This window comes from Etheostoma spectabile, chromosome 18, assembly GCF_008692095.1.
Source record: "Etheostoma spectabile isolate EspeVRDwgs_2016 chromosome 18, UIUC_Espe_1.0, whole genome shotgun sequence".
NCBI lineage: Eukaryota > Metazoa > Chordata > Actinopteri > Perciformes > Percidae > Etheostoma > Etheostoma spectabile.
The window spans coordinates 11,229,328-11,246,745 of record NC_045750.1 but is presented as its reverse complement, the minus strand read 5'-3'; the positions used below and the strand labels follow the sequence as shown (position 1 = coordinate 11,246,745).

Here is a 17,418-nt window from a genome sequence, read left to right as displayed (position 1 = left end):
CCTTAATTTATTACTGCACTTTATTATACAGAACAAATGGCACCAGCATGTGGCAATCTAGTGAGCACTTCAAATTTTAGTCCCTAATTCAAGTGCTGTGAGACACAGAGCAAATTTATAGAACTAATCTTTTGGATAGTTTACTTTAATTCGGTTAATCTTTCTAAAAGAAAATGTCATTTATAAAATAATTTATATACTACATTTTTTAAATTTATTACTTTTTTAGAAGACTGTCCAGTCTTGGTGGGTTTAGGCACTCCTTAGATGTTTGCCTCTATCATGTGCTTCCAAATATTTTGAGTTAAATGTGTACACCGTAACATACATGTTTAACTGTACTATATTTTATTTGGGAGGTTTTTTTTGTATTTTATTTGCAGTTGGACTTAACTAAAACAACCTTGGTTAACACTTGTTGCTTACCTTGTTTATATTTACATAAATCCTTGTTTCAGACAGGGACCTACACTTTGAAAACCAGTTTGTCTTTGGGGAAGCTCCTGCTTGTCAAAGTGGAGAAAGACCCGTTTTTGTTCAGCCAAGACGATGAGTGGTACTTCTCCAAATTATTGGTGAAAACTCCAGAAGGAGATGCCATTCTTTTCCCCTGTTACAGATGGATCTCCAGAGGAGAACTGGTGGAGCTGAGAGGAGGGAAAGGTCTGCTTCAAATTCCCAGAATAGTTGATTATGATCATTAATATTAAGCTTTGAAGAAATCACTTGTTTTTGGCAATCGTTAGTTTTGTCATGAACATTTAACTGTTCTTTTTATGTTCCAGCCATGAAGGTTTTTGAGGAGGATCATCCCTTGTTGATTGACCACCGGAAAAAAGAGCTGATAATGAGCAAGAGCACTTACCAGTACGTTTTTGTGTGTGTAGCTAGAGCTGCTGTTAAAGTGCCCATATTATGAAAAAAAAAAAACCACTTTTTCCGGGATTCGGGGTGTTATTTTTCCTCTTTGGTGCTTTCACACGCATACAAACTTGGGGAAAAAAAGTATTCATGCTGTTTTGAGTGAGATACGGGTTTCTGAATGTGTCCTGCCTTCAGTCTCCCCAAACACACAGGATGAAAAGAGGATCTGCAGCACAACAAAAATATGTTTTTTGAAAATAAAAACCATGTAAACCTATTCTGGTACAACTTCAAAATACAATTATGAACCTGAAAATGAGCATAACATGGGCACTTTAAGGTCTCAAAAGTTTACCTGGAGAAGTGCTTTTCAGTAACTTTTGCTGTTTCTTTAGATGGAAGATTATGGCTGAAGGACTACCTCACATCAACCATTACAATAATGTGTCTGAGCTACCAGCTGAGATCCGCTTCTCCAAGACCAAATCAACTGAACTAGATTACACAAAAAGGAGAATGTGGGTCTACATATACGATGAAAACAATCAGATTGCAAAATAGTCCTATTCTCTGTGTTTTGAGGAAAAAAGTAAATTTGAAGAATATCAATATTTTGTTTAAGCCTGTATTGTGTTTCTCTTTTCTACCCTGTCTTACTTCAGTGGTATTGAACTTAAGCTGAAGGGGCTAATTGGATCTACTAAAAAATGGGAAAGGATTGAAGACATGAAAAAGATCTTCTGGTGGAAAAAGACAGCAATATCAGGTAGTTTTTTATCTTCCATTTTTCAGTTAAGCAGCATAACTCACCATAACGTCATTTTCATAGTTTCATAACAAGAAACTGCATATCCAGATTTGGCAGACAATAGCTGCAACAACAGTTCTTTCTACAATACTACCTGATACATTATGTTAATAAGAAAGCACTTTGATAAACTGCATGAAAAAAACATTTTTATGTTTAACAAATAAGGGTAAATCACATTCTGTGCAGTGCAAATAGTTTCGATTTATTTTCACCTTTAGTTTTCTCATATCGTCGTCTCTCGAAACGTGTGCATACCAAATCTTGTGGGCTTAACATTTGTCAATATGTGATAATCTAACCCAAGAAACATGTCTAATAATTAACTTCAACAATTATATATTTTGTAAAACATTCCTTGTATAACTATGAATATGCCTTTTTATATGAAATATGTTGTGCTTAAAATGGTTTAAAAAGGTTCAATAATTTATTAAAAACAGAAGCCCAGTGGGATAGTACCATTTTATTGGTTCTGATTGTATTCTGCTTTTTCTCAAATATCAATGATGCAACATAATCTATGAAAATGACCTAACAATGTCTACTCACATTAGATTAGTTGTTGTCCATGAAATGATTACTTTTTCTACAAAGTAAAAGCCTTTCTGGAACAAACCAACAGTCTTGTTTTTAGTTAAATTACCATGATCATCATGTTTCAAACCTGAAAGAAAACCATTTAAGACATTACAATTGCTTTTCTTCCAGAGTATGTTGCAGAGCACTGGAAAGAAGATGACTTCTATGGATCCCAGTTTCTGAACGCAGTCAACCCCAATGTGATCAAGTGCTGCTCAGAGCTTCCCCCAAACTTTCCAGTCACAGAGGAGATGGTGAAGCCGTTCCTGGAGGAGGGAAGCTCTCTGCAGAAGGAAATGGAGGTATAAATATAATAGGGGCTTTAAAATGGGTGGTAATCCTTGCCTCGATTGATGACATATCTGTGATACCTCTTGAGGTCTTAAACACTTCTTTCTTCTATCTTTTCTTCCCAAACAGAAAGGCAATATATTTCTCTATGACCAGAAGAAGATGGATGGACTATCCCCTAGAGCCTATAATGGTGAACCTCTGACCGTGACTGCTGGTCTCTGTCTGTTCTACACGAACCCAGAAAACAAACTGATGCCAATTGCAATACAGGTATTTAACTCTTCGTGACAGCATTTACTGTATGAACTTAAGTAAAAGAGTTCTAATCACATACTCATATTACATGCCACAGTACATAAGCATGCTTTCAGAAACCCTGTTGCACGTTTTTATCACCTAAAAACTAAATACGTATTTCTCCCATTCCAGTTGCATCAACAACCTTCTCAGCAGAACCCCATCTTTCTGCCCAGTGACCCAGAGACTGACTGGCTTCTAGCCAAGATGTTTATCAAAAATGCAGATTCCATGGATCATCAAGCAGTCCATCACCTCATGAACACCCACTTTCTGGCAGAGGTCTATGCTGTTGCCGCTCTCCGCAGCTTCCCTGTGATTCATCCCCTCTACAAGGTATAATTACACAGCAGAGGTCCTAGTACTGGTGCACTTTTTTCAATTCCCTTGATCTGAGCTGATAATTTTTCAGGTATTTCTGGGGGCGTTTTCCAGTATGTCTTCATTACAGTGTCAATAGAGCAGAGACAGGAAATGAGGGTTAGAGAGATAAGGAATGCATGCCATGCAATAAATGTCAAACTCTAAACAGGGTTGTTGGAATTAACCTCCAGGCAACCAGGGCGCCACATAACTTTGTAGCTACGGTTGTATTTTATGTTGATCTCACCATAGTCACACTTTAACATATTGTTAATAATAGATACATAATGAATATATAAATATGACGAACAAAGTATAAAAAAAGGTGGTGTGGGTTACATACACATGTAGTGGAAGACCAGCACAAGGCTCCACTTCTTTGAGTTTGGATATTCTGAGCCTTAGCGCCTACTGTATGTTTTTTTGTTCCATCTCATTCCCACACCTTCTCACAGTTTTGTTTGCTCGTGGCTTCTTTTCATGATTGACACACCCAAGATGTGCTTCCTGTTTGTTCAAATAAGCATCTTACTTTGTTTTTTTAAAATTCTTCCCTCTGTCTGTACAGATGTTGTTTCCACACTTCCGGGACACTCTCTTCATAAACACTATAGCCCGCACAACTCTTTTGGGGCCTGATGGGGCTTTAAGTAAGGTATGTTTTTTTTAAATATACATTTCTAAATATTCAGACTATTCCAATTATATTGCCCCACTGCAAAACTAAGTTTTAGCATTTGATATTTTTGACTTTTATGTTTTACTTTACAAAACCGGCCTGTAAATATTTGTGTATTATTCATTTGTAGAGTTCACTTGGATATGATGGACTGACCAAGCTCATGAGAAGGGCTCTCTCTAAAACGACTTACAGCTCCCACTGTCTGCCAGAGAACATCAAAGCACGAGGACTGGAGTCTATCCCCAACTTCTACTACAGAGATGATGGCCTGAAGCTGTGGAACATCATCAACAGGTTTATTTACTTTGCAACGTTTAACCGTATTTTGTACGCAAACCAGTTGAATCTGCATTTGTAGCCACTGTTTCACAACACTAAATCCAACTTGTTTTGCCGGTAGTGCTGGGCATTAGCGTAGCCTAACCAGTTTAACTTCTTCTTAATAACCTTGCTGTTTTCTGAATCAAATAGCTTTTTAGTAGCTTAGCTCTCTTATTGATCAATTAGTGCGGCAGGGCATCCCACACAAGCTACATTTCTGAAGCTTGAGCGCAGCGGAGCTTCCTGCTGCGGTCTGAAATAAGACTGCTGTAATGTATGTCCTGTACATGGATGTAAGTAAACAATAATAGCTCTAATGTAGTAAAGTACTTATACTACTAGTGGACTGGAGTCACCACACTCTCATGGGCCTTAATCGGTCTCACTTGGAAGCGGCTGAGTCATGTGCAGCACCTAGTGTTAAAATTCTGTATACCGGTTCGGTCTGGTGTTTGGCTTGGCAAAAACTGGTTTAAAAATGTTTACACAGCCCCAAGCTTAATTCAAATTCAAGTATTTACCAAATGTACATTTTTTAAATCATTTTTTTTGTGTTTACCAGCTTTGTGACGGCAGTAGTGGAGTACTATTATGCCTCAGACGGTGAGGTGTGTAAGGACACTGAGCTGCAAGAATGGATCAGTGAGATATTCACACACGGCTTCTCCGGAAACAAAGCCTCAGGTAAGTGACCCATGTTCTGAGGTCATTTGTGAACACTTTATATAAAATTACATTTATGACTTAATAGTAGCCTTTAACGTCAATGACTGATGGTTGTGCTGCCAACAGGGTTTCCAGAAGGTTTTCATACTGTTGAGGAAGTAATAAAGTTCATCACCATGGTGATCTTCACAGTGACGGCTCAACATGCTGCAGTCAACAGTGGACAGGTACATAGTTGGGACAAAGAAATGTGTATTGATCAAGTATTGAGTTTGTTTTAACAAATAATCAAATGTATTGAAACATTTGGCAGATATGCAACCTGCTTTTTCCCTTTGGCAGGGCATTAATTGAGCATTTCAATGGTGCAAAGGTTCTATTTCCTAGATAAATGTCCATGCCTTTTTTCCAATGTTTAACATTAGAAATGGTTTATTAAATTAGTTTCCCATTACAGTTGATACATATTGAAGGTTCTTTAATTTTAGTTTGACTACTACTCCTGGGTGCCCAATGGCTCGCTCCTGCTGCTCAAACCTCCTCCAACCACCAAGGGGCAGTCAAGTATGAACACCATTTTGGAGACCCTCCCTAATGTTGGGGAGACAGTCAGCTTTGTTGGAATGGCTCGTCTGCTTTCAGAGACATACACAGATGTTGTAAGTATGGTGTTAATAAATACGTAAAGAAAGTTAATTATGGTCTACCATGGCCACATTTGAATATGCTTTCTTTTTTTACCATTCTTATTTTCTGTCTTGTTTTTTCAATGTGGCAGGTTCCAATGGGTATATACCCTGAAGACCGATTCGATGAGCCTGCCCCTAAGCAGATGATCAAGGAATTTCAAGCAGAGTTGTCTTACCTCAGTGAAGAAATTACAACCAGAAACTCACAGCTTGAAGTACCCTACACATATCTGAACCCTGCTGAGATACAGAACAGTGTAGCTATTTAGGAGAGTCTGAGGGAGCCATTGTGCATGAGATGATTGTGTCCATGCATTTCCTAACAACTGTCTTGCAGACTGGGAGGTGTGTTGCACTTTGCATTTATTGATACAATAGGTGATAGAAACAGTTAGTGAGGTGAGGTGCTGGGACAAGAGGACTATATTTTAGTTGTGTCACAATGAGTGGGCCCATATAATGGTAACATATAGACTTCCATTACTATGTTGAGCAGAAACTCAACTGATTTACACAGGCCACTAGTTACCAATTAGGCTTTTGCCCAAAAAAGCTAAATCATTGTGAAAGTGAATGGTTTTATATTTTAAGTTGTTTGCATTGTGTACGTTTCTGCTTTGATGATGTTTCAGACTTCTACAAGTGCATAACATTAATATCAACATATCAATCCTGAAAACAGAAACAGCAATCAAAGACAGCAATATAACTCTGGGTTTATATCTGTACTGTTTTTTTCCTCACACAAGCATGAGGACAATAAATAAATAAAAACGATATAGTATTCATACATTTGTCATTTATTTTTAATCAAAATAAAAGTGGTCTTATGTTAATTAATGACCTCCATGTGGCCTCTCTCCTACTTCAAATCTAGTAATGTTGTTCAGATCAGCAACCTCCATATAGTTTTTACTCCATGACTTTTTAAGCAACACAGCAACATTTTTAAGCAACAAGCAGCACTTTTTACTGACTTGACAGTAGCAGGCAGAGGTTACATTCATCAAAATGTAATGGTAGTGGGGACAGTCTACTGTGATACACTCTACGAGACCACATCGCCTAATGATAGTAGTATCCTAAATAACACCTGTTAATATAACACACTGTAATTCAAGAGTACCATATACAGTACCAGTCAAAATTGTTGGCTTTAGTGGCCAAGTAAGTGTAAGGAATTTGACTATGGCTTTGTGTTGCTCTTAAAGTAAATACACAGAAATAGACATAGGGCTAAAAACAAGGACAACAAAGCTGAACAAGGTAGAAAAAAACATTTGAATACTATGTATTCAAATGGTAATGTAATATATGTATGTAGCCTATACACATACTGTACACATACAGTACATGTACATACAGGCTATCCTCTGAGGATTGTAAACAGTTATTTTTATTATTCTCTAGAATAATATTGAAACTATATAAAAATCAACGAAGTAACTTAAATGGAGTTATGTAGTAAGATGGTAGTTAGCAAAAAAAGAGTTTATCCAGCTAAGAGGTAGTCACCTGGAATGCTATTCCATTTCCAACAGTGGCCATTGAAGGAGTGCTGAGCACTTGATGGCTAATTTTGCTATACTCTGCAGTCCAACTGGCGGGAAATGGAAATACTACTTATTATGGATTTGAGTACAATACTTTTGTAAATTAAAGTATTTTGAGTATTTAGAATTACACCATAGTTTGCCCTGATGTGGCTGAGGAATGGTGCGCTTTAATTCGGACAGAGTGCGACTTCATATTTGTCTATCACCTCTTTGCTGCAAACTACACTGTCCAAAACACCATTCAGTAAATGGGCCACGCGGACCTCATACTATTTTAACCAAACCCCGCCATAATAAACGACTGAGGACATATTTAGTTAGGCTGAAACAATGTTATTCAAATTCGGTGTCATTCTAACTCCAGAGTCTTCGGATGTAGAGGTCTTTGTTTTGGGTTCGCGTCCGGAAATGGGCAGCTGGGATCCGAGCGGAGCGGTTGAGATGAGAGCCTCCCAGAAGCTCCTGTCAACCCATGAACCGTGTCTGTGGATCGGCGACGTGCAGCTGGCAGAGCCGTTCGAAGACACACTGTGGTTCAAGTTCGTCAAAAGACTCCGAGGCACTTATATCTGGGAAGGTATTATACATTAACACTGTGCATCCGATTCAGCCACGTGCAAACGTAGGCTATTGTTTTTGGGACGTGACACAGGTTTAATGTCGTCGACGTTGTAGGAAAAAGATAAATATAACTCCGCCATGTTTGGTTCATTTTGTGTAATGTGCCCCTAACGCCACATGATGGCGGTAAAGTGGCACTTGGTTTTATCTTAATGCTCGGCGGCTTATGGATTTCAGTGCGCATGCCTTACCTAAAGAAATGCATTTTTACTGAGACTTTTAGGGTTAGCAGCAAATCCAGTTTCACAATACATCATTACAACAGTTTTATGTATTATCTGCAATCAGATACAGTCAAGACATAATGCAAAATGGCACCATTTAGTGTTAACTGGATTATTATTGTTAAAGCATCCACATATTAAGCAGTATTTAATGTGGTAGCTGGTTCAAAGTTGAGCTAATTTTTTTTTATCTATATAGCCTTGGGTTGTTTGTAATATAAATATGTATACATAGAGTCTATTGTAAAAATGAATTATGTTTTATGATTTGCAAATTACCTTGATGAATGTACTGTTGTGAGGTAAAAACTAGTAATATTCCCTTATAAATCTTTGTGAAATTAAAGTATTCAGCAGCAGAGAGTACATACCCAAACTTGTGTGTGTTAAATGTGGAACCAATGATCAGATTCAAAACAATTTCCAACATTTCTAATAAAGAAACAATTTCATTGGAATCGTAATTTTTTAAACAATTCCAAGTTGTTACTGGTTCTCAATGCCCAACCCTACTCTCCACCACTAGTTGTTATGATCAGAAGAAACCCATTTTCTCCTTTTGTTTTTCAGAGTTCCCGCAACGTTGTACATTTGTCCGTCAAAGTAAAATATAGACACCATCTACATGTATTTGTTTAGAAAAAACATCTTTATGAGTATTCAGTGTCCCCAAAACATCCTTAAATGGGTATTTGGTCACTAACCTGCAGAAAGGGTGTCTTCTTTTTGTCACCAGGCAACGGTCCAAGCCATGACAGATGTTGTTCTTATGATGAGAGGAACATGGTGAATGGAGTGTACTGCCATCCGATTGGTCACTGGATAGAGGAAACAGGACACACAGATGAGATGAAACACACCACCAACTTTTACTTTAGTGTGGCTGATCAGAAGGCCATTCATTTCTCCAGGTAATACAGTGCAAAGCCAAAGCCCTCAGCATAATTTTCTATGGGAATTATGCTAATGTATAAATTTCATGAAGTTCACAGTTAGAGTTTCAGCTAAAAGATTTAAGAAATCAGAGTTTAAGTATTTTTTATATTTACATATTTTTCAAAATGTTGAACTTTTGCTTTGTGAGTCATCTTGACGTTCATATATTCTCACGTCTGTAATTTGTAGTGACAAAAATAGCCCTAAACCTGCAAACTCTCTTGTAGCCTGTAGCAGGTACAAATGGAGATCCATCACTTTTTTTCCCACACTTTAATGAAATGTGATGCTTGTTGAAAGCTTTCAAGCTTTGTAATATGAGATCCAATGTGTGTACCACCTTTAATAAAATAGAAAAATTAATGAGGCCTCCTGGGGCCAGTGAATTTCATCCTGAAAAGGATCTTCTCAAACAACACTGAAGGTCGCATCAGCTCCTCTTATCCTATCTTCCTTATGGTTTTCAAACATAAATAATCTTCTTTAGTAAGGCTGGTGGATTCATCTATATTCTAAATAGTAAATATAATAAATAAAAGGTTCAATAGTTCAAGTAAATAAAAAGTAAATAATAGTAAATAACAGGAAATAAAAATTAAAGCAAAATATATGTACAAAAAACAGATAAAGTGAGTACAATGTTGGTTAAGGGGTGTGTGTGTGTGTGTGTGTGTGTGTGTGTGTGTGTGTGTGTGTGTGGGGTGGGATGGGATGGGATGGGTCTGGCCTTCTTTTGTAGTCGGCCAGAGCAAAAGTCCTTCAGAGGAGGCGTTGTAGTCCAGATGACTACCACACTGTTCAGCAGTAGCCTAGGAGGCTCTCGTTAGTGGCACAGTAAAAGTTTACCAGCAGCTGCTGTTGGGGGTGGGACCTTTTTAACTTCCTAAGGAAGTATAGTCTCTGCTGGGCCTGGACGTGGTAAGAGATGTTTACAGACCATGCAAGATCTGCCATGATATAGGCTCTCAGGAATTTGATTCTCTCCACCCTCACTACCTCCTCCTCCTGTATGCAGAGGGCAGAGTGCTCAATTCACCTTGATATTCTGAAGTCCATTAGCTGTACTGTGTCCTGCAAAAAGGGCAAGGCAGTCATGTCACACTGCCCTTTCTTGATGAAAGTCGTTCCTCTCTTTCAGATCAGACAAAGCTGCAATCACCCTCTTAGGTCTGCTCACTCCATTGCTTTTTAACTTTGCTCTCTCCCATTTAGTTATAAATCGGTCAATTGAAAAATGATGTCCTTTCAAAAAGTAGACCACAAGCAGTTGCGTTATCAGCTCATATGTTAAGTATGAGGTATTTGTCTTATGGTAATGTCTGTGAGGAGTCGGTTAGCTGCAACGATAGCAATTTATATTGATGGTTTGGAGGATGCATGTTCATATTTCAATGTAATCTGTAAATTGGGCTTAAATTGATGAACGAATAGTCACACACAACACCAATCATATACTCCATCAACCTACACATGCATGCCTTACTTTAATAAGGCACACACTCAGTGCCCTGGTATACCAGGCATAGCAGAAATGAGCCCACGACCCCCAAGTCAGTGAGTACATAACTTGCATAAGAAAGAGCAGGCTTGGCAGGTGACATGTTTTAATTTGTGTCCGAAGACCTTGCAAGACTTATGTCAAGGACCTGTGTTCAGTAAGAATCACTGTACCCTTGTATCTTTCCTAATAATAGCTTTTTTCAAATTAGTCCCTCAGACTTGGTATCCTTGTAGCCCCAAGTATCACACACATTAACCTCTGCAATAACTCATCATATGATTCAATGAGACTTTAACTCGCTGTGTAGCAGGTGCCTCGTCTTTCATAATAGCATTCAGGTGAGAGGAGGCCTTACGGATACATAGAAATGTTTGTTACGAGTTTTATAACTGTTGAACTGAACAGGAGTCAGTTTATAAAAATTAACTTGGAACAACGGAACAGTGGGGACAAAGAACACATACTTTATTATTCCTACATTGTTAGGTTAAGTGAAAACGTAACTACTGGAACTACTTTCCCATTCCCATATTTTCATTTTACTGTAAAAGATGGCAAGTAAGTAGTAACTGTCAGTCTTATCGGATGGTTAATACAAAATTTGTTTTGACACAACTCAGTTTTTTTAGACCAATTGTAATATATTGATAGTGTGTGAAAGGAAAAACAAACACATGTATAATTCTTTAGTAGAAAAAAGGAGAGTTTCACCTACATCAAAGCTTCTATTTTTTAAAGGAGAGGTCATCTGATAACAGCAAGTCAAGACCAGGGACTTTCACTGCAGTGTGACTCTGGGACATCACGGATTGACGGTGTCCTTCCTTCCTTTTACGTTTGACCTCCTCTGGTTATTAACCTAATGCATACTAATGAGCACTAAATGGAGCCTGCCTCAGATCACAGTGGTCAGGAGGAGGAAGGACAAGAGGTCAATGAAACATCACTGCTATGAGGGAAAAGGGAGGAAGGTAGAAGAAAGAAACTGTGAGATGAATCTTTTTTTTCTTCCACTGTCTGATGCTCTCTTCAAACTCTTTTAACCATGTTATCCTTTATTACAGCTACAGTTCAGCTGTACTCCATCATCACATTTCTTTTTTCCTTCATTTAAACACTGCTCTTGAAAAGCAGATCCATTCTGATCCTGAGTTATCTGATAATCTTCACCTGTACATTATTTACCTGTTCACAATTTCTTAGTGGGTAGTCAGTCATTTAATGAACCTCACAAGTTCAGCATGTACAGTATATCATTCAATATTGACTTGCATACACAGTAATGATTAATGCGTCCTTGTTTATTGCCCCCAGGGTGCTGCCACGTATTTGGCTGGGCAGCTGCCCTCGACAGGTGGAACATGTGACTATCAAGATGAAGCATGAATTGGGGATTACTGCAGTGATGAACTTCCAGACAGAGTGGGATGTGGTGAACAACTCCAATGGCTGCAGGCGCAACCCTAGGGAAGCCATGACCCCGGAAACCATGATGCATTTGTACAAAGACTGTGGCCTTGTGTATGTGTGGATACCCACACCTGACATGAGCACTGATGGTAAGGAGAATTCTGTGGACATACAAGAATAAATAAAGTAAGAACTAGATTGGCATTTAGAGAGCGCAGACTGGCGACGAGGGAAGTGGTGCATTCACATGCTCCTCCATCGGTCCCATTTCTCGGAGTTTCTCGGAAGTTATTCTTCAGACTTTGCTGTGTTAATAAGCTTTAAGTCATAATGTTGAAACAACATGGATGTGACAAAGAAGATGTTTCGTATTTTATTGCTTTAAACAACATGTTGATAGCTGTTTTCAGTATTTGCGCGACAACAAAGAGCAAAGGAAATGGATCAAGTGAGCCATGAAACATGATCGGGAAATAATTTTTTAAGATTATTCCGACAGCACATAAATGTCCTATCTCGCAGTGTTATTGAAAGTGAAAAATAATTTGTGTATCTGCCCTATGATTTGGCTCTGCTCCAAAATGTAATGGGTTCTTCCTTGATGTATGCTACACCCTTTCCACCAAGTGTTGTGAAAATCGTGCAAGCCGTTTTTTTCATAATCCTGCTGACAAACAAAGCAACAAAAAGATATACGTACCAAGCCAAAAACATAACCTCCTTGGTGGAGGTAATAATAGTATTTGATTAAGTCAGAGTGAGGGAACAGACACAGCTTGTAGCTGTTTGGGACTCAACATCTGCCTCATAGACAGTTTGGCAGTGCATCATACAATACAGTGCAGTCATGAGTCTGGATCCTCCAGCTGAAAAGCCTTAAACTTACTCAGTAAAAAAAAGAAAAGCTAACGGAAGGTTCCAGTCAAATATTTAAAAGTAAAAAGATGAATAGTTTAATAGAATTGCAGCCAACTATGACCACTAATCACCTTCCAAGGTTTCCTTTAACCAGAATGTTAATAATTTATCATACAGTCAGTATCTACGGTATCTTATGTGTCAGTCACAAAAGAAGTGCTATTTATGCTTCCACAGTGAATTAAAGCAAATCAATAATTCATTTGGTAAACCAAAGTGCAAGCAAAATTACCCAAGATAGAGATCTACTACATGTGTACCTGTCAATACTTGTGATTTATTACTTATTTTGCTCTAGAATCCAGCAATCTGCCCAAGGATTGTGATAAATGTACATTTTAAGTATGCATGGAGTGCCTTCAGGCACACGACATACCACATACATGTTTCTCTTCCAAGGGTGATGCAAAATGGTAACCATGAGTCCATACAGTATGTTAAATCATAAATGTAATATTCTAATTTGGTTGTTATTTCATTAAAACAATTCCATAAAGAAAAATATATCCAACTAACAAACATTCTCTGTGTATTCAAAGCCTAGTCTATATCCACGAAATTCCACATCCTGGATTGCTCTGTTACCACTGGAAATTCTCTTTCCGGCCGGATGTGCGGTAAACTCTGGTCGATTTATGAAGACTGTGATTAACTGCTCCTCAGATCTCTGCAGGGTAAATCAAGACAGCTAGCTAGATTATATGTCCAATCTGAGTTTTCTGTTGCACAACTAAAACAACATACAAATACACTAATTATTTCTGTTTGAGTAATGATTGTTACTACAGTGCCTAGTTAAAGGGGCGCTATGCAGTTTTGGCCATTTCTTTGCTTTTCGCTTTTTTCTTGCAGTTTCTCTATAGAGCTCCCCCAACGGCTTCGGAATAGATATTTGGCAGCTCTTCTGTTTACTTGTGTCTGACTCCTCACTCGGTCAGTGTGCTCAGCAATGACAATAGTGTGAACTCGGAAAAAACTCCATCGTTACCTTGTTTGCCGATTCCTGAATGGGCATATACGTGCAGTGCTGTGTAGCAATTTGTTACAACGCGAGACCTGGTATCACGCAATACTTCATGACGCTGAGTCTGGCAATTTGCTGGCCTAAAGTTGCAAGGGTGTTTTTTTATTGAGATAAGAAAAATATTGAATATCGCAAGCCTTCTCCTTTAAGTGTATTGTGTGTTACTGTCTTCATCTGCAGGTCGGATCCGGATGCTTCCCCAAGCTGTATTCTTGCTTCATGGTCTCTTGGAGAATGGTCACACTGTCTATGTTCACTGTAACGCTGGAGTAGGCAGGTCAACGGCAGCTGTGTGTGGCCTGCTTATGTACGTCCTTGGCTGGAGCCTGAGGAAGGTGCAGTACTTTGTTGCAGCCAGAAGGCCAGCAGTGTACATAGATGAGGAGGCTTTAGTCCAGGCTCAGGCAGACTTCATTCAGAAGTTTGGACAACTCCGATCATCCATCTCTTACCCAGAGACATGAGACATTGAGTGTACTAATAATGAAGTCTTACAGTTATGGAAAGCTTTACAGAACTTGACTCCTTTAAACTACAATGATTCATGACAGTGTGTGAAAAAAGAATACTGTATAGTCAGTGTGAGACGTGCCAGAAGGTGAAATAAGCTGTGGCAAGAAAATTAACTTCTTTCTACTTAAATCTAATGTAAGTAAATGACCCACTTCAGCTGAGTGGCTTTCGAAATCTGGTTGAGCCCAAATATCTGGAGAGAGTTCCACTGGCTGACAGCATAGATGTTCCAAGCAATTAATCCTACTGTGATGTATTAGCTTTTTTTACTTCAAGATTTACCCTCTGCAATTTAGCACACACAGTTGCAAATTGTGCACTTGAAGTCAGCTTAAGGACACTATTAGTTATTTTAAGTAAAAGTCAGCAAGGGTGCTCGGAAAGACCTGTTCGTTTAGCCTTTTTTTTCTAATAATCAATAAATACAGTAGTTGACATTTTGAGAAGGCAACTTTAAGCTGTTAAACAGCAATGAATGACAATGAATAACAGCAAAGAAATATAAACAGTATGTCACCATACTACCTATACCGCTGCTTGTTCACATCCTAAAAGCTATGCTGCTTAGCAAAGGATTATTTCACAATTGCTATTGCATAATTATTAGGGCTGTAACGATACGCCACCAGAAGAGTTATACTCAGTATATTTCCTAAACGCATTACAACTTTTTTTGATTGATTTCGATATTGATCAATTCTCGATTCTTTTGTACCTTAAAACAATGTTACCAGAATCATTTCAGTGATTCATCAACTCGTAACAGGGTGAACGGCACTTCTGCATTCTCTTTGCGGCCCTTTTTTGTTTTTTGTTTTTTACTGTAAAGCACTTTGTGACCCTTCTTGTCTGTGAAAGGTGCTATATAAATAAAGTTTACTTACTTACTTACTTACTGTATAGGCTGCTCCCTCACTATGCAAGTTTGCCAGATCTGGTAGCGGATCTGTTGTTTGAATGAGACATAAGAACAATGGTAATGGACAATTCCGCTTCCAACCTATGGAACCGAAAAGAAACAGTGCTTTGGCATTGCTTTAAGTTTAGCCTACTATAAAAGTGCTGGTTGAAAAGTAGAAAATGCTAATGCTTGGTCTATAACGTTAGCTAATTCTTGGTGGGTAGCATAAGATTACGACATTGTTCAACACGCTCAGTTACTTTTAGAATGATTGTTTTGACCACGGTTCACAACTCTGGGGTAACCCACAAATTCATTAGTAACGTTAACTGTATAGATAGAGGAGTAATCTAATGGTAATTTAGCTAGCTAGCACACCCCTGTCTTCTGCCTCATTCTCCCTGCGCTACAAGGCTTCAGTCGGGATGAGAGCTGTCAACAGCCCCGGGGACACATCCATTCCACAGTTAACCCCCAGCCAGCTAACAGCCATCCACTATCATTACAGCCCCACCTGGGGGACACATCCACAGTCAGCCCCCAGCCAGCTAGCAACCCTTCACTATCATTACAGCCCTGCCGGGGGAAGACATCCACAATCAGCCCCCAGCCAGCTAGCAGCCAGCCATGGTCATTACAGCAATCCAAACCCGTTCAGCACCAAACTCTGGTGCTAAGGACGCTAACGGCAGTTTACAAAAATGTCGGGAAACAGACCCAGGCACCCGAGTCAGAACAGCGGCCATTCGTAACATTACACCTACGTTAGCGTTACCGGTGTTTGTGCCTTCCCTTTGTGTTTAGCCATCTTTACAGTTAGCTAAATTTACCAGACAAAATGGGGAAAAGGCATCGAAACGACTAATACTAATAGTAATTTAAAGATGTGGTAGCATTGGATCTGGATGGAGAAGGGTAACTCTGGGAGTTGGAAGGGGTGTGTCGCGATCCTGCCATCTACCACCGCAACACAGGTTTGTGGATCTGAGTGTTGCGATTTCAGTTTCATATTGCATATTGTTACAGCCCTTAGAATTATGTATTAGAAGTTAGAGGATCCCCTTTTTTATTTCAGAAGGAAAAAATAATCCTTTCTTCTTTTGGAAAAAGCTCTTAATGCTGCATGAAAATAGCACTCTTTGCCAATGCAACAAATCAATTTTTTTTAAAACCAAAATAACAACAATGCCTCTCCCCCTCTGTCAGAAAGGTATTCAGCTTCCAGACATTGAAGAATACCGCAGATGCTATTTTGACCCATCTCCCAAATTAAAAAAACAACATCCCTGCCAGACCATTTTAATACATACATAAGAAGATTATTGGACTAGTGCTGTCAATTGTGAACGTCTGCCGCAATTTCTGTTGAGGATATATTGCTTTTTTAAGATACAGTGTTTTCCTATATCCTGTCCCTGATTTAAGAAAGTTAGTGGATTAGAGAGGAGGAAATATTTTACTTCTCAAGCACAAGTCATATTTTAATTACCTTTCAGTGAGTCTCTTCAGAACACAGAACCTTATGAGGGTGTCAGTGGAGATGGGTGGGTAGATCGAACAATGCACGTGTTAGCGGAAGTAAATCATTGTGGATTTTAAAAATGCTTAAAAATATGAACAAAAATCTGACTATGAAATGAGTAACATGCTTTGTTCTTACTGGTTCGAGGAATAGTATGTCTGTGTACAGCACTGTATGTGCATGAGTGCAGGGGTTTGTCACTTAATGGATGTAATTGGTTAACATGTTTTATTTATTCCACTGGATTATTGCCAGTGATTGATGTTATAAAGTATTTGTAGTCAACATGATTTTCAGGATCTGACAATCACCTACACCAGTTCCCCTGGATCCTTGCCTTACTTGTCAATTTGGATTTAATGTATATACAATATTAGAAACCAATAAAACAGTTCGGCCTGCTGAATTGAGAATAAAGATATAATAACTTCATGATTTCAGCCATTAAAACTGCCTAAGTCAAGTTGGGGATATTAATCAAAAGGATGGGTCAGGTTAGAGAAGGATACCTATGCAGCCAGAGCAAGGATGGGAGACAGGTGGGCCTATATTAAAACTAATTGGACCCATTATATTTAGTGTATTTTAACAGGCAATATTGAATGTTATGCTGTTTTAAATGCTCTGCATTAGTGGCAAAATTAAAATCACTACAAGTTCATGACAGTGCCACAGCCCAATATCAGCTGAGACACCAGCCAAGATGAAAACAAAATACCAGAGCCA

General features: G+C 38.6%; 2 protein-coding genes across 4 annotated transcripts in view; both read left to right on the top strand.

Annotated features, from left to right (window-relative positions):
- si:dkey-17e16.9 (hydroperoxide isomerase ALOXE3) overlaps positions 1–6,324 on the top strand; it is a 7,473-nt gene extending 1,149 nt beyond the window's left edge. Inside the window, exons 3-15 of one of the 2 annotated variants that reach the window (XM_032542267.1) lie at positions 459–663; positions 786–867; positions 1,260–1,382; positions 1,527–1,630; positions 2,384–2,556; positions 2,675–2,818; positions 2,978–3,181; positions 3,777–3,863; positions 4,018–4,184; positions 4,774–4,895; positions 5,004–5,104; positions 5,366–5,536; positions 5,656–6,324. In XM_032542267.1, coding sequence (XP_032398158.1) covers positions 459–663; positions 786–867; positions 1,260–1,382; positions 1,527–1,630; positions 2,384–2,556; positions 2,675–2,818; positions 2,978–3,181; positions 3,777–3,863; positions 4,018–4,184; positions 4,774–4,895; positions 5,004–5,104; positions 5,366–5,536; positions 5,656–5,835 — 1,863 coding nt within the window. In that variant the 3' untranslated portion in view covers positions 5,836–6,324. The remainder of the gene's footprint in view (positions 1–458; positions 664–785; positions 868–1,259; positions 1,383–1,526; positions 1,631–2,383; positions 2,557–2,674; positions 2,819–2,977; positions 3,182–3,776; positions 3,864–4,017; positions 4,185–4,773; positions 4,896–5,003; positions 5,105–5,365; positions 5,537–5,655) is intronic. The other variant, XM_032542266.1, reaches the window with a different exon arrangement.
- Positions 6,325–7,348: 1,024 nt separating this feature from the next.
- epm2a (EPM2A glucan phosphatase, laforin) lies at positions 7,349–15,393 on the top strand. Of its 2 annotated transcripts, XM_032542275.1 has the most exons (4): positions 7,349–7,699; positions 8,704–8,878; positions 11,719–11,963; positions 13,937–15,393. In XM_032542275.1, exons 1-4 carry the CDS (start codon positions 7,453–7,455, stop codon positions 14,218–14,220), a joined length of 951 nt encoding a protein of 316 aa, XP_032398166.1. In that variant the 5' UTR covers positions 7,349–7,452; the 3' UTR covers positions 14,221–15,393. The 2 variants fall into 2 exon arrangements, with proteins under 2 accessions (XP_032398166.1, XP_032398167.1); XM_032542276.1 differs by lacking the exons at positions 7,349–7,699; positions 8,704–8,878 and adding an exon at positions 11,143–11,375.
- Positions 15,394–17,418: the final 2,025 nt, after the last annotated feature.

Excerpts from the sequence above, each read along its gene's own strand:
- epm2a (XM_032542275.1), top strand. The coding sequence starts at position 7,453 with ATGTTATTCAAATTCGGTGTCATTCTAACTCCAGAGTCTTCGGATGTA. Across the intron at positions 7,700-8,703 it reads AGGCACTTATATCTGGGAAG|GCAACGGTCCAAGCCATGAC; the intron begins GTATTATACATT and ends TTTTGTCACCAG. Across the intron at positions 11,964-13,936 it reads ACCTGACATGAGCACTGATG|GTCGGATCCGGATGCTTCCC; the intron begins GTAAGGAGAATT and ends CTTCATCTGCAG.